This window comes from Barbus barbus, assembly GCF_936440315.1.
Source record: "Barbus barbus genome assembly, chromosome: 10".
NCBI lineage: Eukaryota > Metazoa > Chordata > Actinopteri > Cypriniformes > Cyprinidae > Barbus > Barbus barbus.
In genome coordinates this window covers 2,982,170-3,009,621 of record NC_136738.1, presented here as the reverse complement: position 1 = coordinate 3,009,621, position 27,452 = coordinate 2,982,170, and the positions used below count along the sequence as shown (strand labels likewise).

At 36.0% G+C, this 27,452-nt stretch overlaps 1 protein-coding gene across 4 annotated transcripts in view; it reads left to right on the top strand.

Moving 5' to 3' along the window:
- pard3bb (par-3 family cell polarity regulator beta b) overlaps nt 1-27,452 on the top strand; it is a 286,069-nt gene that overhangs the window by 58,630 nt on the left and 199,987 nt on the right. For all 4 annotated transcript variants that reach the window (XM_079427536.1, XM_079427538.1, XM_079427535.1 and 1 more), the window contains exons 4-5: nt 3,340-3,523; nt 19,678-19,757. In XM_079427536.1, the coding sequence (XP_079283662.1) occupies nt 3,340-3,523; nt 19,678-19,757 (264 nt within the window). The remainder of the gene's footprint in view (nt 1-3,339; nt 3,524-19,677; nt 19,758-27,452) is intronic.

Below are 27,452 nucleotides of genomic sequence, written 5' to 3'. Positions count from 1 at the left end.
GAGGAGGTATTGGTTGAGGGGAAGTGAGGATTGCGTTGAGGGTAATGCTGCGTGCCATTTAAAAGTTTGGAAATTGGAAGTGAGAGATTCCTGCTTGATGGCTCTGTTCCAAAACCTAGTGAGCTGCCTTGCTGTTTACTGCATACATAGGCAGCGTCCTAATTGAATTCAACCCCAAAAGGGACAAATATGTGTACATAAGCTGCAGCTCCACAAACGATTTATACTTGCTAAGCCAACAATGTGATACTCTAAGATGCAGAAAAATGCATAGCACATGCAAATATTTGATAACATTTTGTAATTAAAATTAAAGTACTACTAAAGGATAGTTAACCCAAAAATGACAATTCTGCCATTAATTGCTCCGCTCATGTTGTTCTAAACCCATAAGACCTTCGTTCAAGGCCTTCGTTATAAAAAAAACAAAACTATTTTATGTTCATGGCTGCATTTATTTGATTAATATTTTACAAGGGATAGTAGTAGCTTTTTATTTAATTTTTTCATTGATATGTTTATTATTGAAATGTTGTTGTTATATGCATGTGTTAATTTTATTTAATTTCTTTATTTTCTTAAATATGTGGGTAGATAGTATTTATAGAGTTGTAACTTTTTAGTTTTAGTTACTTTTTCTTATTTGTAAGTCGCTTTGGACAAAAGCGTCTGCTAAATGACAAAAGTAAAGTAAAGTAAAGTAAGTAATATTAGTTAACAATGTAAAACATTATTACAATTAAAATAACCACTTTCTATTTGTGTATGTTTTAAAAATGTAATTTATTCCTGTGATGAAACTCTGAATTTTCAGTAGCTATTACTTCAGTCTTCAGTGTCAAATGATCCTTCAGAAATCATTCTAATATTCTGATTTAGTGCTCAAGAAGAATGACAGTTAAATAACCCCAGTCTCATAAGGATGGAGATGAATAATAAAAATGATGCAAAATGCTTTATCATAGTGGGTAAAGAGATGTATTGTATCCTGAATATAACACTGTCTTAAGTCATGCACACACACACACTCTCTCTCTCTCTCTTTCTCTTTCTCTTTCTCTCTCTCTCTCTCTCTCTCTCTCTCTCTCTCTCTCACTCACTCACTCACTCACTCACTCACTCACTCACTCACTCACTCACTCACTCACTCACTCACTCACTCACTCACTCACTCACTCACTCACTCACTCACTCACTCACTCACTCACTCACTCACTCACACACACACACACTTTCCTGAATGTCACAGTGTGTATTGTTTATTTATGTGTTTACTCTCCTGCTGCCTCTCTCAGGCAGGAAGCCTCTGGTTTTACCAGCAAACTCCTCTTTCTGTCCCTGACTGCATTCATTCACTGCATTCACTCTCATATACATATGCTCTACATGCACAGACACACATGCGTGGAGGCCGCTAGAACAGCAGTGCAGCAGAAGTCTAAGTGCAGTGTCAGTGACTCTGTAAATAGGGACGGATGCATGTATTTAACTGTGCTGATGAGACCGGCAGGCCTCACACATGCAAAGTGAAGTGATGTCATTGCACACTGAGATCAACCCATGACACACTAGCCATGCTGGGCTCTTTAGATGTCCTCTATAGCGTCCTGATCCACAAGGTGACAAAGGCCAGTGTGCATTGTTTGATTTCTTTATATGTAAAATATATTGGGTGTGAAATATTTTACAGTGTTGGCCGAATTCTAAAATGTTTCATTCCACATATAGTGCGTTATTTTATAACAATAATGCACTCTGATTTATGGTGTAAAACTGACACTTGCTGATGCTACCATTCCAATGTGAAAATATTTTTACTAGAAGTCTCTTATACTCAGAAGACTGCATTTATTTGATCAAAAATAAAGTAAAACATTAATATTATGGAATATTCATGGAATTTAAAATAACTGTTTCCAATTTTAATGCATTTTAGAATGCAATTTATTTCTGTGATTAGTCTTCAGTGTCACATGATCCTTCAGAAATCATTCTAATATGTTAATATGATGCCCAAGAAACATTTCTTGTGATCAGTATTGAAACCAGTTGTCCTGCTTAATATTTTTGTGAAAACCCTGATACAGTTTTTCAGAATTCTTTATGAATATAAAATTAAAAAGAACAGCATTTATTTGAAATATAAATATTTTGTAACAATGTAAAAGCCTTTGTCACTGGATCAATTTGCTGCTTCCTCGTTGAATAAAAGTATTTTTCTTTAAAAAAAATCATCAGTCTATTTAAAAAAAAAAAAAAAGTGTTTTGCAATATGAGAAAAATATGCAGATTGTTAATGAGTCATTTATTTTTAGACATTAACTTAAAGTTAATGGCAAGTGTTTTATCTTTCTTGACTAAGTAATTTGCTGAGAACATTAGTGTTGAAGGACTGTACGCTGACAAAATGATCATTTGGTCGATGGTTAAAATATGGGTGAATGAACACATCACTCCCTCATTTTCATTTACTTTATTGTGAACTGCTGTATGTGGTGTATAGGCAAAAGTGATTGAGTGGACAAATGAAAAATTTGGACACAGCCATTGTGTGATGCTTGTAGAGACGTGTTGTTTGATTACGTATCACCCAGATCATAACTCAGAGGTTATTCCAAATGGTAGTTTCCAAAAATCAAATATGATTATGTGTTTACATGTGTTTGATGTGTGTATTTCTGGCATTGGGTATTGATTGTGATGTGGTCAGGGTTTAAGTCTGTGTGTCAGTCTGTACTACTTTATTTATTTTTGGTAACACTTTAGAATAGGGACCACTTATTCACTATTAACTACGACTTTTCCCTCAATAAATTCCTAATTTGCTGCTTATTAATAGTTAGTAAGGTAGTTGTTAAGTTTAGGTTTTGGGTAGGATTAGGGATGTAGAATAAGGCATTAATATGCGCTTAATTAGTACTAATAAATGGCTAATATTCTAGTAATATGCATGCTAATAAGCAACAAAACCCTAAAACAAACTCCTAGCTTATTTTTTTTTTAAATGAAAGCTAAACTTGATGGCATCGTTCTCGGTGCTTCATGGTATTGGGTGGGTGATTTGCTTGTTACGATTCTCTGATTGGTATTCTCTTGAGTTTTTTTCACCAGGAATTGAGCCGTTAAGCATGATTATTTGAAAAATTAATGCGCGCTGATTACAAAAACCAATATTTAACATCTTTGGAGCTCACCGTAGGTTGGTTTCTAGGTCTTTTTTTACTTTTGAAACCTGAATGTTGCACACTGTTCCTCTACGAGCGTCTCTTTATCTGTACATTTCAACTGTATCTGACCTGTATCTGCTCTAATTGTACGACTGTGCTGTGTGTCCCACAGCTGATCGCTGTATACGAGGAACAGGAGGCCCAGCAGAGGGGCGCCATGAGTCCTGGCAATGGAACAGGGACAAGAAGCAGCCTAAACGGACAGTCCAGCCCAGAACCCTATGACTCTGAACTCGCCTGCTTCCAGCCAATCAAAGGAGGAGAGATCGAAGTCAACTCATCTGCTCTTAAATCCAGTATGTATCCAAGAGAAAAGATGAGCACAGTGTGTAAAAAAGGTATTGGTAATATATCCGTGTTAGAGAGACAGAACTGTGATCAGACATAAGCACTTCTGAGTTAATGGTGAGTAAAATAATAGACTGCCACTATGAAAGATGATATTATATGCCATAATCAGGGGCTGTTTTAAGCTTGAAATGCTCTGACTCACTCATGTAGCTGTGAACAAATGAACACCATTCTTACTGCATTACGGCATTCTTTCATATAACAGGATCACTTTTAGTACACAACTCACCTTAATCAACCTCGGTTTCATATCTGTAATAATATCTGCCTGAGGAATTTCACCATCAGAGAAAAAGAAGAAACTTTTATATTCAGACATAGTTTTTTTTTTCATATATTTGGGACATGTTCTCTTAGTTTGGACAGGTCTGGAATACTTCAATCGTTTCAGTTCTGTACTACTGCTCCTCAGGGAACCATGTGTTTTTCATCTGGGCAGGTTTCACCTCTCTCTGATGTCATGCACGCTTCCAATACAGAAAACATGTGATTTAGAACATGCTTACACTCTGAAATTAAACCCTCAGTGAAATAAGCCGGGTAATCGTGTGCATGTATGTTCGCATGTGTGAGTTTCTTTGTGTCTCCTTGTAAATCTGCCCCTTTGTGTTTTAAGTTTCATTGTAAAAGTAGACATGAGGCTTTGCAAAGTTCAGCGTGCTGGAAAAGTGGCTTTTTTTTCGCGATCCAGGCATTCCTGGGAAGTGCTCGACTTTCCTCGTCTCTACTTCAAGGTAGAGGTGTCAGTTGACTGAGCGATCTTTTCCTCTTTCATTCTCCACGGCTGTAAATATGCCGTTTGTCACGTCGACAGGGTCTGACATACATCTGTATCTGGATCATTTGTAAAGAAGAGAGATCACACGTGCCTCTGCATATACAGACATGATGTTTGAGTGGGGAAAGAAAGTGGTAGGAGAGCGTTTGAAATTGTAACTCAGAGGTGTTCACACATGGCGTATGAACATAAACCGGTCCGTGCTCTCTGTCTGGCAAAATTATGGGGTCTCTAGGTGTGTTTAAACACTTGACATTTAACATGCGTCCTGCAGTGATGACGTATTTTTGTTGGCCAACCTGGACGTTAACATCACTTAGGTTCTCTCAATAAAAACCCATTTGGATTTTTTCATTGCCTTTGAGATGCAAAAAAATAACCAACAAAAGTTGGATTATTACATGTTTTGTTCACTCTGATAATCTTCACAAATGAGCACAACAATGAATTTTGAAGCTTAATTTTTAGTAAAAAAGCTAAACAGAGGCTATAAATGGAGTTTGAATTTTAGCGATTCTGATTTTGTTTATCGATACCAATTCTTAATGATTCCTTTTTTAATTTCCTATAAGGTTTTTTTATATATACGCACGTACATACATACATACAGTTAGGCACAGGCACACTTTGTATTATTTTAGCTACTGACCAAAACTCATTCAAGTTACAGTTATATAATGAATATGAGCTTAAAGTACACACTCTGAGCTTTAATTTGAGGGTATTCTCATTCTCAAAATTGGAGGAAAGTTTAAGGAATTACAGCTCTTTAATATGTACCTCCCCCTTTTTCAAGGGACCATAAGTAATAATATAGCCCAGGCGTGGGCTATTCTTTCATAATTTTTTTTACATCAATTAAGCAAGTAAAAGGTCTGGAGTTGATTCTAAGTTTGCCATTTGCATTTGGAAGCTGTTGCTGTGAACCCACATCATGCGGTCAAAGGATCTCTCCATACAAGTGAAACAGACAATTGTTAGGCTTCAAAAACAAAACAAATCCATCAGAGAGATGATAGGAACATTAGGAGTGGCCAAATCAACAGTTTGGTACATTGTGAGAAAAAAAAGAACGCACTAGTGAGCACAGCAACATAAAAAGGCCTGGACATTCACGGAGGACAACAGTGGTGGATGATCAGAGAATCCTCTCCATGGTAAAGAAAAACCCTTTCACAACATCCAGCCAAGAGAAGAACACTCTCCAGGAGGTTGGTGTGTCACTGTTAAAGTACACAATCAAGAGAAGACTTCACCAGAGCAAATACAGAGGGTTCAACACAAGGTGCAAACAAGACCAGATTAGACATTGCCAAAAAAACATCTAAAAAAGCCAGACCACTTCTGGAAAAGCATGCTTTGGACAGCTGAAGTCAACATCAACCTGTACTAGAATGACAGGAAGAAAACAGCTCATGATCCAAAGCAAACAACATCATCTGTGAAACATGTTGGAGCTGTGTGATGGCATGAGCATGCATGCATGGCTTCCAGTGGCACTGGGTTACTGGTGTTTATTGATGACGTGTCCGAAGCAGTGGGATGAATTCTGGAGTGCACAGGGATATACTCTGCCCAGATTCAGTCAAATGCAGCAAAGTTGATTGGGCGGCGCTTCATAGTACAAATGGACGATGACCCAAAACATGCAGCAAAAGCAACCCAGGAGTTTTTGAAGGTAAAAAGTGGAATATTCTGCAATGGCCAAGTAAATCTGATCTCAACCTGATTGTGCATGCATTTTCTCTTGCTGAAGACAAAACTTAAGGCAGAAAGACCCACAAACAAACAACTGAAGTCAGCTGCAGTAAAGGCCTGGCAAAGCATCACAGAGGAGGAAAACCAGTCTTTGATGTCCATGAGCTCCAGACTTAAGGCAGTCATTGGCTGCAAAGGATTCTCAACAAAATATAAAAAAATAACATTTTATTTATGATTATATTTATTTGTCCAATTACATTTGAGTCCCTGAAAATGGGGGATTGTGTATAAAAATGGTTGTAATTCCGAAGAATTTAATTTTTTTGTTCAACCCCTTGAGTTAAAGCTTGACGTCTGCACTTCAATTTAATCTTGATTGTTTTCATTTTAATTCTTTTCTGGTAGCATACAGAGCCGAAACTATGACAATTGTGTTAGTGTCCAAATAAATATGGACCTGACTGTATATAGGCCTATATAGCAATTTTAACAAATACCACAGCAAAAACATCTAGACTAACTAATATAGATTATTATTATAGATAATTATTAAAAGGATAGTTCACCCAAAAACCCATAAAAAATCCATTGGTTTTTTGGTGATGAACTGGGTGCATTTAGGGTTTTTGTAGCAATCTATGATTGTTGTTGCTATGATGATGAAGGTGCAAATGCATCCTGAACGCATGGTGATTGGGTCACTGAACAGGTGACCAGGAACTGTTTGAGACCACACTTTGTGACTATACAAAAGACTATGCCTTTGTGATGTGCTTGCACAATGTTTTGTACACCTCCTTATTTTGTTGAAACTCATGATCCCTGCAAACATTTATCATTAAGAAATAACCTTCCAAATCAATGAGACACACACCCTGGTATTTCCCCAAATACCCAGCGTATGGCCCGACCCGCCTCTCTAAGTGGATTATTCTTCCGTTTCAAATGAATGCTCAGCACTCAGCCATCCATGAACACAGGAAGAGCACGCGTCGTCACAATCCAATCAGCCACCTTTCATTTAGTTATATGATGACCTGGGAAATCCCTGTTACCAGAGCAGCCTTCTAATACTATTTTATGCTCTATAGGTTTGTTTTATTACCCCAATTAATTCACAAAGCAGAAAGGCAAAAAAATCAATTTCAGCGTTTTGAATAGATTGTTCACCAGCTGGGCAGAGCAGAGGAGGGGGGCTGAATTTGATGTAGAGGTTTGCCTTTATGCAAATCTATAAACGCAGTTGCTTTTAGCTACGAATGCTTGATTTCATGCATAGGACATTGCCACAAGGAATGCTGTATTGGACATTTGTGTGAACTTTTATGGCCGGTTGTATGGTTCGTGTCACTTTGTATTTGCAATAAAAATTAATTGTATATACTCTATTGTTCAAAAGTTTGGAGTTGAAAGATTTTTTTATTATATATTTATTTATAGGTCTTACTATAGTTGAATTTATTTGATTATATTGTGAAATATTACAATTTAAAGTACATTTGAAAATATTTTAAATTTAATGCATTCCTTTAATGGCAAAACTAAATGTTTAGCAGTCATTATATTTTTAGCTTCTCAATATTTTTGTGCAAACCTTGATACTTAGATTTTTTTTCAGGATTTTTTCAGGAGAAAATAATTTATTTAAAATATATTTTTTTCAATTGCTTTTTTTGATCGATTTAATGCATCCTTGCTTTTTTTTTTTATTGCATCCTTGCTGTTTTACAAGTTTCACTAGTGATTTCAGACTTTTGTATTTAACTGCAATCTGCATTTGCGTGCATGCAAGTATGTCTCTGTCCCATAGAGTAAAGGGAAATGATTCATAGTTTTGCCAGCTTTTGAAGCTGTTTTTGGGTATTGGCATGCCAGAAGTAACTGTTTACATGTTCAGTCAGTGAGTATGTGAACTCATAGATCATTTTAATTTGATTTGAAAGGATGTTGTTTTGGCACTGTGGGCTGTTTAGCACACATATGTTTGCACTAGTGATGTCTGCATTGATAAGTATGCCCAGAGGTCTGTTGAGACCAGCAGTGTCATCTGGAGTCTGTCAGTGAGTACACACACACACTTTCTAGTAGAGAGATTCCCCACATACTCACATTCTGCAAATGTCATATGTGTGATTTAGATGTTTTCATCATATGTAGTTTCAATCCGCGGCTCTTCTCTGGTCAGGATTAGACATAAGTGTTTATTCTTTTTGTCTGTTAATTGTTGAAATGCAATTGACAGCAGATGGTTGTTGTTGTTCCACATCTATTTCAGTGATATCTAATGAGACGTGAGCTGTTGGGAAGAAGAGGTTGTGGATTTGTTCTGACACGCATTTAAACATTCAGCACGCTAGATGTTTGGCATTAGGATGCTTGAGTTAAAACATGAGAACGACTTTAGTTGAAAGACTTTAATTAGTTTGTCACACTGGAGCAGCCGTTAGACAGTTCTCATCACTCATGGGGCTCACTTTTAATATTAAGTTGGAGAAAGGCTAAAGTTGCTCTTCATTCTTCAGTTGGAAATAGTTGGCATGTGAAAATTGGAAATGCTCATTTTGAGAGGAAGTGACATTGTTGGGCTGCTGAATAATGACTGGTGCAGCTCAGAGATTATGGGTGTTTCTTCAACTATGGGCACCTTTGGTTCTGTGGACTTTTAGAAAATAAACTCTCTAAATGCTTTTCAAACTCACACTAGTTTAATTTGTCTGTTAACAATGACCAACAGGAGATTAATCACAGTATTGTTTTTTTTTTTTGTCAAGTCATGATCATTTCCATCACATCTTGAATTGTGTAATTTGTTTGATAGCATTCTGTGGTGGAAACTATATTTAAAAAAGAATGGCTGATTTCACAGCTAGTGTTTTATGCATTTTAAATCCACACAATTTTTACAATATTTTCACACTTTTTACATAATTTGACCAAATTAGAGCTTGTTACATGACACAATAAACATATTCTGCTCTAGTTATAGTTTATTTAAAAAAATGGAACAAAAGTTAAACAATAATATCTACTCATGAAAGGCATTTGATATATAGGCAAGAAAAAAAAAGAGAACCTATTACTAAAATAAAGAAAGTTTAGACATAAACTGACGGCCAGAAGTTTGGAATAATTAAGATTTTTAATTATTTTTGAAAGAAGCATCTTTGTTCATGAAGGCTGCATTTATTTGTGACCCTGGACAACAAAACCAGTCTGAAGTCGCTGGGGTATATTTATAGCAATAGCCAAAAACACATTGCATGGGTCAAAATTATGGATTTTTCTTTTATGCCAAAAATTATTAGAATATTAAGTAAAGATCATGTTGGATGAAGATATTTAGTCAATTTCTTACCGTAAATATATTAAAACTTAATTTTTGATTAGTAATATGCATTGCTAAGAACTTAATTTGAACAACTTTAAAAGCGATTTTCTCAGTATTTTGATTTTTTTGCACCATCAGATTCCAGATTTTCAAATAGTTGCATCTCAGCCAAATATTGTTGAAAGAATGAAAGTCAAACAGCTTTGGAATGACATGAGGGTTGGGCAAGCTAGAAGCCAAAAAACTGACGTGCAGGAACACTTCTGAATGGCAAATGAAATGAATCAGTGAATTATTTATTCATTTATTGAATTGATTAATTGAAACAAAGGGTCGGAATAACCCAGTTAGACTTCCAAATGCTACTTATCAGCACTAAATAGTGTTCGAAAAAGTGTTGAGATATGTAGCTCAGTCCTTCCGAGCTTCTCCATGTTGTTCTCATCGACGCTATCTCTAACCTTTGGGTCTCTTTGTTGGTCTTGTGGGTAATGTGTCCCTCAGGAGCCGCTGTTTTAAATTACCTCTGGCACTCTCAACCTCTCCCCATTGACTGTGTGCACAGGTCTCTCTCTTCCATCCTGACCTTGCAGTCTGCTGAAGTACCGGCACTGATGGGCAGTGTAAACATCTCCGCCGCGATCTCCTGCCTAATCCGAAACAGGCCACATGGCAGCAGAGTGTCTAGCGCAGCATTTGTCATGCTGTCAGCCGTGAGATGGGCCAGGGGGAGAGAACGAGGGATGAAAAAGCAGGGAAGCGAAGGAAAGAAATAGGGCGGCATGAAAGACAGACGGCAGGAGAGAGAAGGGAGGCCGATTGTGATTTAGGACGAGTCAGATGAAGGAGAGAGGAAGTACATGTTTTAGCTCAGAGGTCTCTTTCCACTGTAGGGCGTCTGGCAAGTGTCACCTGAGGCCTTGTGGTTAAGATCTGTGTCTGGTCTGCGTGTGGAAGTCTGGAAGAAGGGTTATCTTCTACACAGAGGAACCTGTATGCTTTTATCACCTCTGACATGTTTAGGAATTGTTCCATGACGTCACTGTAAACTCCCGTAGCTCATGGGGCTCTGTGATGATGTGCAGAAGTCTTGTAAAATGTTAAACTAGACTAACCGTGTACACACTCTTTATTGACAGTATTGGAGACAGGTCGTAAATGTAAATGAAGACATCTGCACATCATCCGAGCTCTGTTGGAAGTCGGGATGTCTCTTCTGTCTTTAATCACACAGAAAGCTGAGAGGTGCAGCAGAAGGGCTTTTCCATGAATAATAGCACACATTTAGTTTTTATGATTTTAGCAGTTGCATTATCACTGTACTACCGTTCAAAGGTTTGGGGTCAGTACAGTTGTTTTAAAAATGTTTTTCAAAAAGTCACCCAGGCTACATTTTGGTTTAGTTAAATGCAATATTATGAAATATTAAAATAACTGTTTTCTATTTGAATATATGTGATCCTGGAGCACAACACCGGTCTGACGTCGCTGGGGAATATTTGTTGCAATAGCCAAAAATGCATTGTATTTATCCATTTTTCTTTTATGCCAAAAATCAATAGGATATTAAGTTAATGTTCCATGAAGATATTTTGTACATTTCTTACTGTATATCAAAACTTAATTATTTATTAGTAAAATGCACTGCTAAGAACTTAATTTGGACAACTTTAAAGGAGATTTTCTCAATATTTAGATTTTTTTGCACCCTCTGATTCCAGATTTTCAGATAGTTGTATCTCCGCCAAATATTGTCCGTTCCTAGCAAACCATACATCAATGGAAAGATTATTTATTCAGCTTTCAGGGGATGTATAAATCTCAATTTCGAAAAAATTGACACTTATGACTGGTTTTGCGGTCCACATGTAAAAGTGTAATTTACTCCTGTGACGCAAAGTTGAATTTTTGACATCATTACTCTAGTCTTCAGTGTCACATGATCTTTCAGAAATCATTTTGATATGATTTGGTGTTTAAGAAACATTTATTATTATCATCATCACATGTTGAAATTGATTAATATATATATATATATATATATATATATATATATATATATATATATATATATATATATATATATTTTTTTTTTTTTTTTTTTTTTTTTGTGGAAACCCTGATGTATTTTTTTGTCAGGAATTTTTGATAAATAGAAAGTCAAAAAGAAAAGCATTTATTTGAAATAAAAATCTGTTGTATTATTATACATCTGTCACTTTTGATCAATTTAAAGCATCCTTGCTGAATAAAATTATTAATTTCTTGCAAATAAATAAATGGATACATGGACTTTTTCAAGACAATGCTTTATTTTTGGAAGGCATACTTCTATACTACTACTATTTCTGCTTTTTACAGCATGCATGCTATTTTTGTACAGCATGTATGGAATATGATTGGTTGACATTTCATATGACGAATGCAAACTGCAAATTTTAACATCTGTTTCTTGATTATAAATTGATCAGTCTGCCAAGACTTTGGCGTTTTTGTACAGAATTTGATTAAAAAGGAAAATAACCATTTTTGTCTCCAGGAATATTACTAGACACTACTTACAGCATTAAATATGATTTGGTGAGGTTGAGTGACAACGACGTAAGATATACTCCAGTGGAATGTTTATTGTAGCGTAATGTTCTATTTCAGATGCTGTTGTAAAATAATAACCTGTACAGAATGCACACTGCACAGAATGCAGTATGCTAGAATTCCATTCTGAACACAGTCCTGAAGTGCCAGTAAGAGTGAAAAACTGTAATCTATTTTATTGAAGTTTTGATCATTTTCTTTGGAAGTAAATATTGGATCAAAATTCTGTTTTGTTCATTTGCTATCACCAGAAAATGAATCATGAGACTTCAGTAAGTGACTAGTCTAATGCAAAAACCACTGATGATTTATTTATTTATTTTTTATTTTTTTTATCAGCATGTTACAAGATTTTACTATTGATGAGATTGAAAAGAACACTTTTTTTTTTTTTCATCAGTAGCTCCAGATTTAAGTGCATTCTTTCAATCAGGATCAATATTTGACCTTACAAATATTTTTGACATATGTCTATACATATTCTGGGGCTTGGTGAGACCCCAGGGGTTTGATATCCAAACGTTGAGTCTGTAGTACCACTTTAGCATTTCATTATGTCCTCAAAGACCCCCCGTCAGATCCTTTTGTCCTGAGTAGTGATCGACCGATATTGATTTTTTATAACCGATACCGATACCAATTATTTGCATGTTTATGTGCCCGATAACCGATATGCAGAACCGATATTTATTTACTGTTATAAAGTAAATAAATTACTGCGTGAAGTAAGTCCATACTTCACTTTGGTTTTTCCTCCTTTCAGTCATCTTAACAAAAAATGTTTTGAGAATTAGCAGTCTTTCATGCAGGGCTCTAGACTCATTCTTCCCACTGATCTCACTTTTGCGCACGAGCACATAATTTGGTTGCAATTTGTTTTTTGTTTTTGCTACAACATTTGATTAATCAATGCATGCTGATGAACTATGCATGCTTATCATAGTTTATAGTTATATGGTAACGAAAGTTTTCAACATTCAACTCGTTCTTTTTCATCTGTATTATTTGTGATTTATATTTTGTGAACAGGAATTCCTTTTTTCGTGCGCTTTTTACTTTCAAATTTGCGATCTTGGTGTCACATTTTACAAGAAAAGATAATTGTCTGTTTTGCTTATATCTATACACCTTTAACTTTTTAAGACTAAAACAAAAGATGGATTCATTGTTATTCTTAATTAAAAAGCGCAACAACAATAAAACAGTACGTTGACAATGACAAACTCTTACATAACATTTATCAACAAAAACGAATAAGACGAGGCATGGCATAGGACACACCACATGCTGTACTATATACCTAGTATATTACAGAATGTTTAGCAAACTCTGAGGAAGCAAATAAATATTAATATATATATTTTTTTAATTAAGGAAAGCCTCCATAGCATAACCTGAGGTAAACAGCAAAGATAACAAGCTTCTCAAAACGAAAACAAAAAGAAAAGTAAAACTAAACTGGCTGTAGCTGACAGGACTTGCATGTTTTTTCTACAAGAATACCACCACGTTCACCTTCTCTGGTTTAAGAAGCGGTCTTTTACTTTAGTTTGAAAACAAATCCATCCGTTGCGCTCCATCCGCGACGCGCACCTTCACGCTCGTGCTGACGCGGCGAGTATAAACCAGGCTCTACCCACTAAGCGCTCGCGCTGAAAGCACCTCTCTTCACGTGATCAGTGAAATCTGACTCCTGCTATAATGTGCTGCGGCTGGCAGCGCGCGCTGTATGAAGCAGACGCTTTGGAGCAGCGCAGACCTGGCACTCGTACAAATGCGACCACGTCAAATTTTAACTCGCAAAAAAATACCATTTTGGTCGCAGTCTAGAGCCCTGTCATGTTAAATTTAATCTTCGTATTACAACAATAAAAACATTTTATTTATAAAAAGCTTTAGCAGCAACACTAATATTAGCAGTAAGCAAAATGAACATAGAAAGTCTAATGTTTTCAAATGGAAAAAATAAAGGAAAGGTGTCATATCAACTTCATTTTTAACTACAGTTTTAGTAGGTTTATAAGCTGTTTAATAGGATAAAGAGTGAAGAATAATTCACTGGATAATGTTAATTCACGGAATAATATTCTCTGGAATATTGGAATATAACAAGCATTGTATTTTATTGCATTTCTCAACTGGCATGCTCTAAATTATGCTGCTGACAGCGCGGTTTATCTATGCCTTTACACAGAACTATAGGCTACTCAAACTGCGATCGATCGCGGAGATAATAAATAATTAATTTCCATAGAGTTGTATTAATTTAGATGTTTATAAACTAAATAATAGTTATATAGTAAGTGTTAATACAATTTAGGGTGCTTCAAAAAAGTGAATCTTGTTAAAAGTTACATGCGGTGGCCGTGCTGAGCATTTCTTGAGCATCAACCGCTGAGTGAACTGCAATATGAAAGCGGCTTCACGAGACTAATGATGAGCATATAGACCACAGAGAGAGAATTACATTCAGCGCTTTTATTTCCAACATGCAATCATTCATGGCTGTATTATTTAATTCATGCAAAGTTACGTCTTTATTGGGAGAGGACTTGACGGATTATCTATGTGACTCCGACTTCACGAGACTAATAGACCACAGAGAGAATTAAATTCAGCATGTGCTAATTCATGGCTGTGTTATTTCAGGCAAAGTTATAGCCTATCTTTATAGGGACAGGGCTTGACAGAGTATCTTATTTATCATATTTCTTAGAGCCAAGTTGCATTTAAACTATATATCAGGCATTTATGTAATACATCTAATTTGTGCATTAATGCCTGTAATATTAAATAGTTTACTAACTACAGCAAATCAAGTACCTGCACGCCGTTGCTGTCTCGTCTCCCCTCAGATGCGCTGCAATTGTGATCCTGCGCGCAATTCTGAAAACGTCCACAAGATGGCGGTGTTTATCGGGGAATCCGATATTACAAAACCGATATTCGATTATGGAAAAATGCTTAAATATCGGGAAAAATATCGGTAAATCGATATATCGGTCGATCTCTAGTCCTGAGCTGGTAGCGGTGTACAAAAATGCACGTCATTGACTTTCTTCACTTCTCTTGTGTTTGTACACACATCCAGCAGTAGATAAGTAAAAGTAACTAATTCAACATTGAAGAGACTGATAGATAAAGATGAAGAGAGACAGTGATGAGTAAAGACCCTCAGGTCTACAGTTTTAGACCATTGAGCAGAACGTCCCGCTTGTCTCCATCTGCCTTGATCCCGTGAGTCTAAATCTCCACTCATCATGTTGCTGACACACCATCCGTTACCCTCTCCTTTAATGGCCTTCAGCTCTCATCCGACCAGTAGGAACCGGAGCAGCGTGATCTGAGACTGAGGAATGAGCTTCTGCCAAATCAGTCAAAGACGGAGTCTTGCCAGCATCCACTGAAAGCGCATCACGCAAGGCTAATCTCTCATGACTGAGAGTGATGGATGCTGAAGAACTATGGGGAGGAAGGCCAGTCTTTCTAATTGTGCTTAAGGTGTTCACTCTTGTTCCTTGTCATTGCAGGACATAGCTGCTTAACTCTGATGCTTAATGGAGGGCTGCTGAATTTAGACCCCACTGTTGGACCCGTATATGAAGGAAAGGTGCTTAGCTTGAATGTCTTTTAGATCGAGAACACTGAGAAACACTGAGCTGCTGAAGTAGACTAGATAAAGACTGCAAAAATTATTTTCTTATTCAGTATCGCTCTTGTTTCTCAGTACACATATGGAAACAGGATACCTAGGATATTTTTTTTCTGAAAGATTTACTTTTGTTGGATAGTTTTTGTTTAAACGAGGGAAAAATAAACTTTTTTTCTTACCCTATATTAGCAAATATTTGTTCTTGTTTTAAGGAAAAACTGAATTTTGATCAGATATTAAGTCTTGTTTTACGAAAAATGTAAGTCATTTTTTTGTCTGAATTAAATGTGTAAATCTTTGTATTGGAAAACAAACATTTTTTTTCAGTTTTTTTTTTTTAATGCAATTGAAAAAAAAAAAATTGCAGTAAATTTAAAAGGAGACATGTTTAAATCAATAACCACCTGTGTTTGCATATGCACACCAATTATTTGAAAATGTTGTCGATCTTGATGAAATACAGTGTGAATTTTCCCCCGTGTTAAAAGCCTAGCAGAGGCTATTTACATGTAGACATCTTATAGATACAGTATCAAAAGCAGTCTGTTTAATTCTAAGGTTAAAGAAAGGGAGGAAAATTATGTAAAAGTAAATGAAAACACATGACTACAACTACAACTGGGATTTATAGGACAAAACAGTGTAGGAAATCTAATGTATAGTGTTGACAATGTAAAGTGTTTGTATAGACAAACAAGCTACAATATTCAATTTTTCCCCCAGAATCAGTGTAGTTCTGCATACTGAGGTAGGATAGGCAAAGTGTTTTTACATTTAAAAATAATTAATTAAATGCCCCACTTCACCTTTAAAGTTGACCTAAACCTCTTAATAAAGGTGTTTTATAGGTGATAGTCAGGCTTTGAATGTGATTTTATTTCTAGTGGTTACTGTAAATAGTTTTTATTGGCAGTCTTATTGTGACTCATTTGTTCGGGGTGTCAGTGCTCTGTATTGAAGAGCTTTGATTAATGACTGGGCTTACAGCAGAGATCCACACACGGTCTGACAGAGACGAGGCCCACAGGAAGGCCCTTTTGACCGCCAGTTGAGATCCTTACAGTCTCTGTCTGTATCTTTTTTCCTCTCCTCTCTTACTCTCACTGTCTGTTTTTTTCTGTGTGATGATGAGAAAAACTCAGGATGACGGTTTCATAAATCCGTAGCCATGGTTCAGTTCCTTTTCACTGTCTTTTTGGGTGATTGCCATCTGAATTTAATTCTTGCTTTAGGAAGAACTTTAATCTTATTACATGAGAATGAAAAGAAGTCATACAGGAAGAAAAGAGTATAGAGCAGGGGTTCGTACCATGAGTCTGCTGGTGGATGTTGTAATTACACCCTTCAATTCTAATATATTTCTGCTTTGAATTTTCTTCTGAAATATTATGCTCACCAAGGCTGCATTTATTTGTTAACCAATACAGTAAAAATAGGCATGTTGAGAAATATTATTACAGTTTGAAGTAATTGTTTTCTACGGTTTATATTTTTAAAATGTAATTTTATTGATTTTAGGGCAAAGCTGAATTTTCAGCGTCATTACTCCAATCTTCAGTGTCACATGGTCCTTCAGAAATCATATGCTAATTTGATGCTCAAGAAACATTATTATTATTATCAATGTTAAAGCAGTTTTCTACTTGTTGAAACTGATGCTTTTTGCAAGATTCTTCGATGAACAGGAAGTGCAGCATTTATTCGAAATCATTTTTTTTGTTTAAACTACCACTTTTGATCAGTTTAATGCATCCTTGCTGACTGAAAACAGTAATTTAATAAAAAAAAGAATACTAAATTAACTTACTGACCATAGACTGTAATAGTATTCTATTATAGTTTAAGTGTAATATTGCTTGAAATGTAATTTGTTTTTTTTTAAAGCGGCAGAATATATAAATATCAGCTGTTGTATCAGTCAGTGTTTCTATATCGGTTTGTTCCTAATGTAGATCATTACATAGATCATGTATCAGAGCACAGTCCAGCAGTTAACACAATGTCCTCTCTTTCAGTTTACACGGCTCTTTATTAAACCTGTTTATCTGTATTCATGCACATGAGCTGTTATATTAGGCTCCTTCTGCTGGATTATGAAGTCATGCTTCTCTGTTGGGCTCGTTGTTAGATGTAATTGACTGAATGGAGAGGAGCAGCACACAGCAGTCTCTCTGAACAGCTGGAGGTCTTAACTGTGTCGTCTTATAGTCGCATTGAAAGGAAGGCTGAGGGGCAGCCTTGGGGGCTTTCATCCCGCTAGATCCTGTGCTTTAGTAGGCAGTACACAGTGAGTGAGGGCTGGTATAACTGTTCAGGTATGAATGGAGACCCAGAGATGAGTTAGGCTGGACACACTGCTGACCACCTGCTGTACTAAGGAAAGTGCTTTTGTCCTTATTAGTGTTGTGTGCTAAGCTGTGCAATTAGATGGTGTAATTACAAGATTAATTATTTATTAATATATTAAAACTTTCACAGTATAAATGTGTATATAATATAGCATTCTTTATATTTTAGGAAAAAAGTTTTTCCGATTTTGGGGGAAAAAGTTATATATTTGAGAATGTATGTCATCCAGAAAGTTTGAAAACTCCCTACCTGGCAACTACTCAGAACACCTTAGCAACCACACAACAGCAAAAACTGAATATATAATGCAAATGTTGGGTATTTTTATCTCAAATATGCAGTTGTAATATCACCGGTGAGTCATCTGGGGTCTTGTGTGCTGAGAGCTGTTGCCCACATGCACGGTTAAAGGCATTTTAAACTATTGATGGGAGGCAACAGGTCTGAAAATGTAGCTGCGCGCTTGAGGGAGGCAGCAGACTGGAATTTACAAAGCGTCATGCCAGAGCCTCTGACACCCAGACAGCCGCTGTTTGCTGTGCCGAAAAATAACTAAATATTCCCTTAAACCTTCTTGAAACGCTGTCAGCTTTTTTTCCTCCCTCACTCTCGCAGGGTGCTTGACGTGCCCTTACTCCACTGAAGTGTGAATAAGTGAGATGTAAACTGTGTTTAACTCAGGGTTCAGAGTCAGCTTCTGAGCCGGAGGAATGTAACTGATAAGACAGCAAACACTCATGTCCAGTCATGAAGCGCAGAACACTGGACTTAAGAGAAGACAATTATAAACAACGTCACAACATATTTGATGTCAATAATGTGATGTATTGCTGGAAGACAGAATATATTAAGTGAGGAATATTTCATTTCAGCTAAACAGCCGTTGTAGCCAATTAGACAATTAGTTCTCCAAAATGTACAAGAACTAATTAATTAATCTAAATGATAAATATATCTAAGAATATCTAAATAAATAAATATATATATATATATATATATATATATATATATATATATATATATATATAATGAAAATATTTTCAAATATAGCACTTATTAATATTATCAATATTTTTGTGGAAACTTTTTTTTCCCCCAGGATTCTTTTGATTAATAGAAAGTTCAAAAGAACAGTGTTTATTTGAAACAGATCTTTTGTAACATAATATATGTCCTTACTTTCACTTTGTTCAGTGTTATGCATCTTTTCCTGAAGAAAAGCCGTAATTTCTTATAAAAAAAAAATCCTACCTTAAATATTTGAATGGTTGTCGATACCTATATAACAATACATAATTATAAACGATACATTTGCATATGTTTAAAAAGTATGTGGTATAAAAAATATACTATACATTTTCATAGCAGTCTATATAATAAACTATGATCACACTTTATTTTTAGGTCCAATTCTTGCTATTAACAAACCATTAACTCTGATTTTGCCTCAATAAACTTCTGATTTGCTGCTTATTAATAGTTAGTAGGGTAGTTGTTAAGTTTAGGTTTTGGGTAAGATTAGGGAAGTAGAATATGTGCTTTATATGCATTAATAAACAGTCAATATGATAGTAATATGCATGCTAATAAGAAGCTAGTTAATAGTGAGAACTGGTCCCTATACTAAAGTGTTACCAAAACTATATATTGTAATAGTATATTATGTTATGTTTTATTTTGTGTGTTTGTGTTTCAGGTACCCCTCTGCTGGTACGAAGCAGTAGTGATTCTGCTCTTGGTCCTCCTCAGATGGAAGATGTGAACGGCAGAGCCATGGTAAAACTGCACTGACACACTCTTTGAGAGTGCTGATCTCAGGTCATCATCACATAACAATATACCAGCCAAAAACTATTATTATACATCACTATTATGTCTAATGTTCAATCAGTGTACAGTATGCTGCTATAAATACCTCGACCTTACAGACTGTGCTGAAAACGTCTAGCACAGCTAAACATGACACACAGGTGGTGTCCAGCTCATATAGCAGTTAAAAGCACCACATTGCATCCTATTGATCTTATAAGATATGTTTTCATGCTGGTTTTTGCCATCCGCCAATCGTGACTACATTAATCACACTGATCTAGCTGGAACCAAACTGCCCTAAGGTGTTTTTTTTCAGCATGCTATTGATTATTAATTTTGGAAAATGCCTTTTATCACTTTTTGTTGAATATGTTATGCACATTAAACCTGGATAATGTTGAGTTACAATGTAGTTTATGTACATGTTTTCCAAGACACAGCTGCTGTTTCCAGACACACATCACCTTTAAAATAAAATTCAGTTGAAAACGTACTTAAAGCAAAGGGTTCTCGGTGCATTGTCTCTTATTCTTAATGAGAGATGCTTTTTGTGGTTGTTTTGCAGAAGGTCTTTGTCTCAAGGTTTCCATTAAGGCTTCCAGACTGAAACCAGAAGCGAGACATTGATTCACTATTTTGTGTTGTTTCATAAGTGTCCCTTCTCTTTTGTTGTATTTTCATTCATTTGCTCATTTTTCCCCCCTTCTCCTTCAATAAAATGCTCATCTAGAATAGCCCCAATGTTCTGATGAAATGGCATATGAGCAGAGCTGTATCGCTACAGTGTGTTGAATGCATTTATGGAGCTTTGTGGAGTTAGTGAAGTATAGCCATTTGTTTCTCTCTTACGTGCTCTCTCTCCCCCCTGGTCTGCTTAATGGACTGTCTCGCTCTCCCCCCGCCTGCTTAATGGACTGGCTCAGAATAGATGGAGTTTTTTATGATTACCACTCTGCTCATTCAGAGCCTTTTATTGGAGCATCGTGGATGGCTTTAATGCACTTCACCTCTCTTTCTTTCTCTTTTCTCTCTCTGTCCTCATTCTCGCTCTGAATTTCATTTTTTTGTGGCTTTTTATTTTGTTTCTTTTTGCTTGACTCCGTTCCCTCTTCTCTTGCTGTGTACCTCACCGCAGGCTTACAACCAGTTGTATGTGGTTTTTGTGTGTGTTTTTGAAAAGAAAGTCCTGCTGTTTGGCTTTGCTATATATTTGCTTTGTCTTCTTGTGCACTTTTGTCAGATTTAAGGCTTGCACCAAGTAATGGAACAAAGTAGGGCTGTGCAAATAATTGAATGCGATGATCATGCGCATCTAGTCAGTGAAGCCGGTTCTGTGATTAGTAGTTAATCTCCATCACGTGCTTCCAGATGGAGCGGTATTTAATACACAGAGCCATAATTTGCTGACAAGCTATATTAGACCAAATAGTCAAACATTTAGTCAAAATATTTATTTTGTGTCTCTTTTTGCAAAAGCATTTAGTTGCAGCTGAATACCATGAGCAAAAAAACATTAGGCTACATACAATTTGGACTCAACTAAGAGCTGTTGTGCAAAATAGACGATTCTGGATAAAAAATTTTTTGGCTCTCATTAGGCAACTAAACTAAATAATATTCTATTTATAAATGAATGATTCAATGACTCAAGATTTACTTGTTTCATTACTGGATGAATCAGCATTTATGAATAAATCTCTGTAATGAATGATTCAAAAATGTATAAATTTTGAATAGTGCCTTTTCGCCAACTAAATAATTTTTTTATTATTTTACAACAAGTATCCAATTCCTGACTTTAAGTATCTGATTCCAGAATTAATTCCCAAACCCTACTTGTCAATATTGAAATATGATTTTTTTTAATTTAAATTTTTTTTTTATTGAGGCCTGGAAGTTTTTGTATTAACATTTTTATGTTTGGGATATTTGTTTGTTTATTATTTAATAAATATTTATTTATGTAATGAATTTTATTATTAATCTTAATTAGAATTGTTTAATATTTGTTAGAATTTTTGTAATTATAAAAAAAAAAACATTGTTTTTTTTTTTTTAATTATCATTTTATACCATCTTTTATGTATTTGATCTGCTAGACACTGTTTTCTGTGAGAACTTGTGATGTGTAACTTACGCACAAACCAACATGCTACTGTTCTGTTCTTTGAGGGTTATACTAGACGTATTTCTACACTAATAAATGTAGTTAAAATGTTTTAATTAAAAAAAAAATATATATATATATTTGTCTAGAGTTTTTTTCACTGAGAGAAGAAAGACAAAAAGCAGTCTATGCAGAAAAAGGTTTCTTCATAATCAAAAAAAAAAAAAAAAATTAGCAGTCTGTCTGAAGGAGCATAACATATTTAACATCTTGTCATACTGAACTTTCACACTGCAAATAGGCCTTTACATGAACTGTAGTAGTGTCTGAGTGACTGATACAAGTGGCCGACAGCATGCTGGAAATTAATTAGCAGTTTCTCTGTTACTCTGAGTGGTTTTAGGTCCTGTGTGTGATTTATTGAGGGTTTGTGTGTTCTCCATGCCTGTTATAAGCTGAGATCACGGCATTCCTTCAGTATCAGGTGGCATGGAAGGGCTTTTGGATAATTTATGTGTCTGATGAGTTTCTTTTGTCTACACACCCTCGGACAGACAGGAAACCTGCGGCACGACACCAAACTTCAACACAACCTGACCGATAAAGCCTCAGTACCAAGATGGATGAGTTTATCCCTTTCCTCCGGGGTCAGAAGACCCCAAGCCTCTTACACCCCCAGCTGTCCCTGAAGGGTTAAGGGAACTCCCTCTCTTTCCGGGTGACAGGAATGTGAAGCGGACAGCGGAACCTCTAGAGTATAATGAGCTCACACAGCTTTATCAGTGTTCCGGAACGCTCCACAAACATTCTCAAACAGAGACTCTTCCTTCTTGTGCAATCCGATTCCTGCACTTCGGCCTCGGTCTCTGTCCACAAGACCTTTCCCGTCTGCCCTTTGTTGATTTGGCCTTCTTCCTTAGATATTCGTTACACATTAAAGCATTTTTCTTGGGTGCCCTCACACCTGCGGCCGTCCCCGTTTCCTCTTCTCTTATGCTGCTCCGTGCTTCCTTCATCTCTCCCTTCATCGCCTGTATATCATTTAGCAGCCGACTGGCTGACTTCTGTGTTTTCATTGTATTTAAGAAGCTTTATTTCCTGCGGGGCTTACTGCACCTGTGGCACGTCAGAGATGGAGGTTCTCTGCTCTCTTTCTGTCAAACACACAAACTCGGAGACATATCTCTTTCTCAGATACACACACATAGATAATAGGTTGTGCAGTGGAATATGGAAAAAGTATTTGGGCCAGATTGTGGGTTGCTGCCTTTACAGTTTCGCCTTGTTTGCACTTGTTCTGATGTGGGGAGAGGGTGGTTTTGCAGTGCTAGACTTTTGACTAATAACATAAAGGTCCACATTGCAGCTAAAATCATCTAGGCAAAATCTGCCTACTTAGACAGGAAGAAATCATCTGACATGACAAAGGTTTTTTTTTGGATCGTACCAGCCTGAATGGGGGAAGAATAGAATAGAATAGAATATTTTTTTTGAAGGTGTCAAATGTGACAGTACAGACTTTTTTAATGTTACAAAATAATTTTTGGACAATCGTGTGACCAAAGACTGGATTAAAGGCTACTACAAATTCAGCTTTGCCATGCCAGGAATAAATTACATAAAAAATAAATAAAAAAAAATCAAATAGAAAACAGTTATTTTAAACTGTAGTGATATTAAACAATATTACTGTATTTTTGATCAAATAAATACTGCCTTGGTGGGCATAAGAGGAAAAAAAAACATTACAAAATCTTACCAACCCCAGACTTTTGAATAGTAGTGTGCCGTATACATATTGAAGTTGAATGGAAACAAAACAGAAAAGAGTAATAAGTAATAGTTCTGATTACTTCACTATAACCAGGCAAACTACAGGTGACTAGTTGATCCTCAGTACTGTGTATTGGGTCTTATTCATCAAACACAACACACATTTTTGTGTAGATTGTTCATAAATGGAGTCATATGCAAATAGTTTGGGAAGAGTTGCTTAGCAGGTGCTCTGCACTTCTGAGAGCTCATGTTGTTTCAAATTGTGTTTTGGTCCCTGTGGTTCAGACTAGTAGAGCACGTTTCAACCAGTTTAATAACTTGAAGTATAATCTTGTTAGAAAAAAGGCATTTGACGCTGTTCACAAACTTTTGCAAATAAGTTAAACAAAAAAAATCAATCACTATGGAACGGGCAGTTTCAGTCTGCTCTTAGGGTTTTTGTGTGCAACGTGATTATCATCTGAGGCTATACTGAAGAGTATTCATTCCAGAATAGGGCTGTACACCTTCCTGCACTTGTAGGATGTGAAACACAAACCATCTAGATTAATTTCACACATTATTATCTAAATCCACTTTAAAAATCATTCTTTTCAATTTGAAATCAGAACTCTAGAGGATGGAGACGGCAGATAATATTTGTAACCTTGGAAACGGTCACTTGCGGATACATTTCTACAGGTATTAGTCATGAGAGACGGAGATTCCTCAGGGATGTATTTGTCCTGTGTCCTTGTCTATTTTTATTCCCTCTGAACGTCCCATAAGAACCAATTAGTTATGTGGATTTGTTTTTCTTTTGCTGGTTATGTTGGTGGTCCGAGTGTGAACCCAGGGACCTCAGCCTGCAGTCCCACTGGCCAGCGCATTGTTTCGCAAGAGGCTCAGCCGGCAGCACACCCCTCTCATCTGGGATCAGTGTGTTCACTTGTTGGTGTTCGTACAGAAGTCCAGTGGCAAAGACCACACTTTAAGTAAAAACCAACAAAACAAAAAACGTTTATAACCTTACAAACCTTAAAAATAAATATTTTTTGTTTTGGTGGTTTCATTTAGTTTTGTTTTCTGTTTTGTTTTTGTGGGAGATGTAAAGATAAGACTACTCAATTCATAAACATTTTTTTATTTTTATTTTTTGTTTGTTTGTTGTTTTTTGATACATGAAAGGGCAAGAAGTAAAGCTCAGAGGACTATTCTAGAAATATTTTTTTAATTGCAAAACACCAAGGAATCTCACTTTACCAGATATTAGACATTTTTTCCACACCTGTATCCAGCAGGATTTGGAGAACAGGTTCAACTCTTATAGCACACCCTAGAATATCAGTAATGCTGAGTGACCGGCGTAGTCGAACTCCTCACATCTCGACTCTGTTTTCACGGAGTTAAACTTGCATGAAGAAATATGGCAGTATTAGGTTCACTTTACTCTCAGCCATGACATTTAATGTGTGATGTCACTGCAATGGTAGTTAAGGGCCACAGGTGACATTCTGACCTCAGCTTACACAGAAAGACGAATTATGTAACGCTTAACACATAAATGTGGATAAAATACACATAAATCAGTGTAGAGGTAGAATGCATGACATTATTACATGTTATGAATAATTTGAAATTGCATTAACATATACAGTGATTTTTGCTGACCGTTCAATGAAAATCTTTTATATATTAGAATATTGTGCAGTAATGCATATTTTGGTCCAGTGAAGTTAAATTGTTTACCGATGAAAGATACTATTTTTTTTTTCTTTTTATATGAAACTTGATGCAACATTCATTGCAAATGAATGAGTGAAATCTGGCATAAATTCAAAGCCACATTTGATGTAAAAAAAAAAAAAAAATATCGCTAAAATATCAAATAACCCATCATACCGCTCAGACCTGCGTCAGTGGTTTTGTGCTTGATTGTGTGTTTTTGCATCCTAGCATCCATCTGCATAAAGATGAGGATGTTTCCATGTGTTTGTGAGACACTTTGTGACGTCACGGCCTGACTTGTGCCTGATTAGCGCAGCCTCACGCTGTCTTAGACTCCTGCCTGTAGTGTGAACTCTCGCACACTATCTGCGCTCTCGCAAGCTTCTTTAAAATGACACTCAAAAGGGATACATGATCTCAAATTAAAACGGCTCTGCTTTTAATCCAACAGCCTCTCATTCACAAACCCCCAATTAACATCAATTTCTCTGTCTCGCTTTCTCCCGCTCTCCCTCTCTCTCTTTCAGCCCATTGGGTGTAATTAAACTGGCACTTTTCATTGATGAAGGCTTATGTACAGCTGGAGGAGATATGTGTTTGTGTGTGACAGAAAGAGAGAGAACCTGAACAAAGAAAAGCCAGGCAAAGAAACCTTTACTAGGATTTTTCCCTCCCTGTTCTTGACATTCCCAAGTTAACAAACTATGCCCGCGTGTTAAACATGCAGCAGCTACCAAATTGAATGCAATCTCCTCTCCTTGCTATTAGTATTTCATATTTTCTTGGTCTTTAGAAATAACAGAGCTCAGTTTTCCCAACATGTTAGCAGTGATAGTTTAATGCTCAGTTTTCCTTGGCAGATAGCCGTTTTTTGTGAATAAGGTACAACAATAACCTAATTTACATAGCAAAAACTTAATTTAAAATACAGTACCTGGGTTGCTTATTGAATAGTGAATAATGTACTGAAATAACATGGCACAAATGTTCAGTAAATCCAGTTGACCGCGTATCCGTCTATGTAATAGTTGATAATGTAGATTTAATGTATGACTGTTTAAATCAGCTATTGTCCATCCTAATCGCTATATCTCAATAAGGAGCTTTTATAGGTATTGTCATGTTACTTCGTTTTTCTATTCAGTTGATATGGATGTAATTAATGTAATTCAGCAATAAGCTTCTGAGGCAGATCTCTCTCAATGGCTAAATGAACTAAATGAAGCTGTATTGCATGGCTATTGTATTCGGTCTCATTAGGCAAAACCTATGAATAAATTTGACTGCTGCTATTTTAATAGAAGTTAGAGAAGACGAAATCCTATCATTTATCAAGCAATTCCATAAATATATATCAGTGCTGTGAAATGATTACTCGCATCTAAAATAAAAGTTTTTGTTTACATAATGTGTTTATACTGTATTTATTTATTATGTAAATATGCATGTATATATTTAAGAAAAATGTGTTGTTGTTTATATATTAAATATATTTATATACAATATAAAATAATATGAATATATAAATGTATATATTTATATTTAAAAAAATATATACTGAATGTGTGTATATACACATAATAAATTAGAATTGCTGTTTTAGAATAGAGAAAATAAAATATTTAAGTCCATTTACTTGCTATTTCAACTAGCTGAAATAAAATATTTTTTATTTTTTTTTTATTTAATTTTAGCTAATTAGAATGAGCATGTCCTGGAATTTAATTGTAATTTCAAAGGCATTTTCAGTTATTTTCTGAATGGCACACTGTCCTAAAGGGCTGTTGACTAGGTTTTAGAACAGCCTCTTTCTTTCTCTTTGTCTTACCATTATTCTTCATGGTCTTTCACACATCTCCACCTCTCTCTTTCTTCTCTACTGAACCTGTCTGCTCTGCGTGTTCCTCCTCCTGGCTGCAGGAACATGCGGCGTGTCCGTAATAAGTGAGTGTGCCTGAGAAATGACAGGGTTAGAGCTCACTAATGCACTCAGAGTTGCACCCTTCTATACTGAAAAGCACCAGAGAGGGAGGGAGATGGACAGAGAAAGAGAGGGTCCACACTACTCT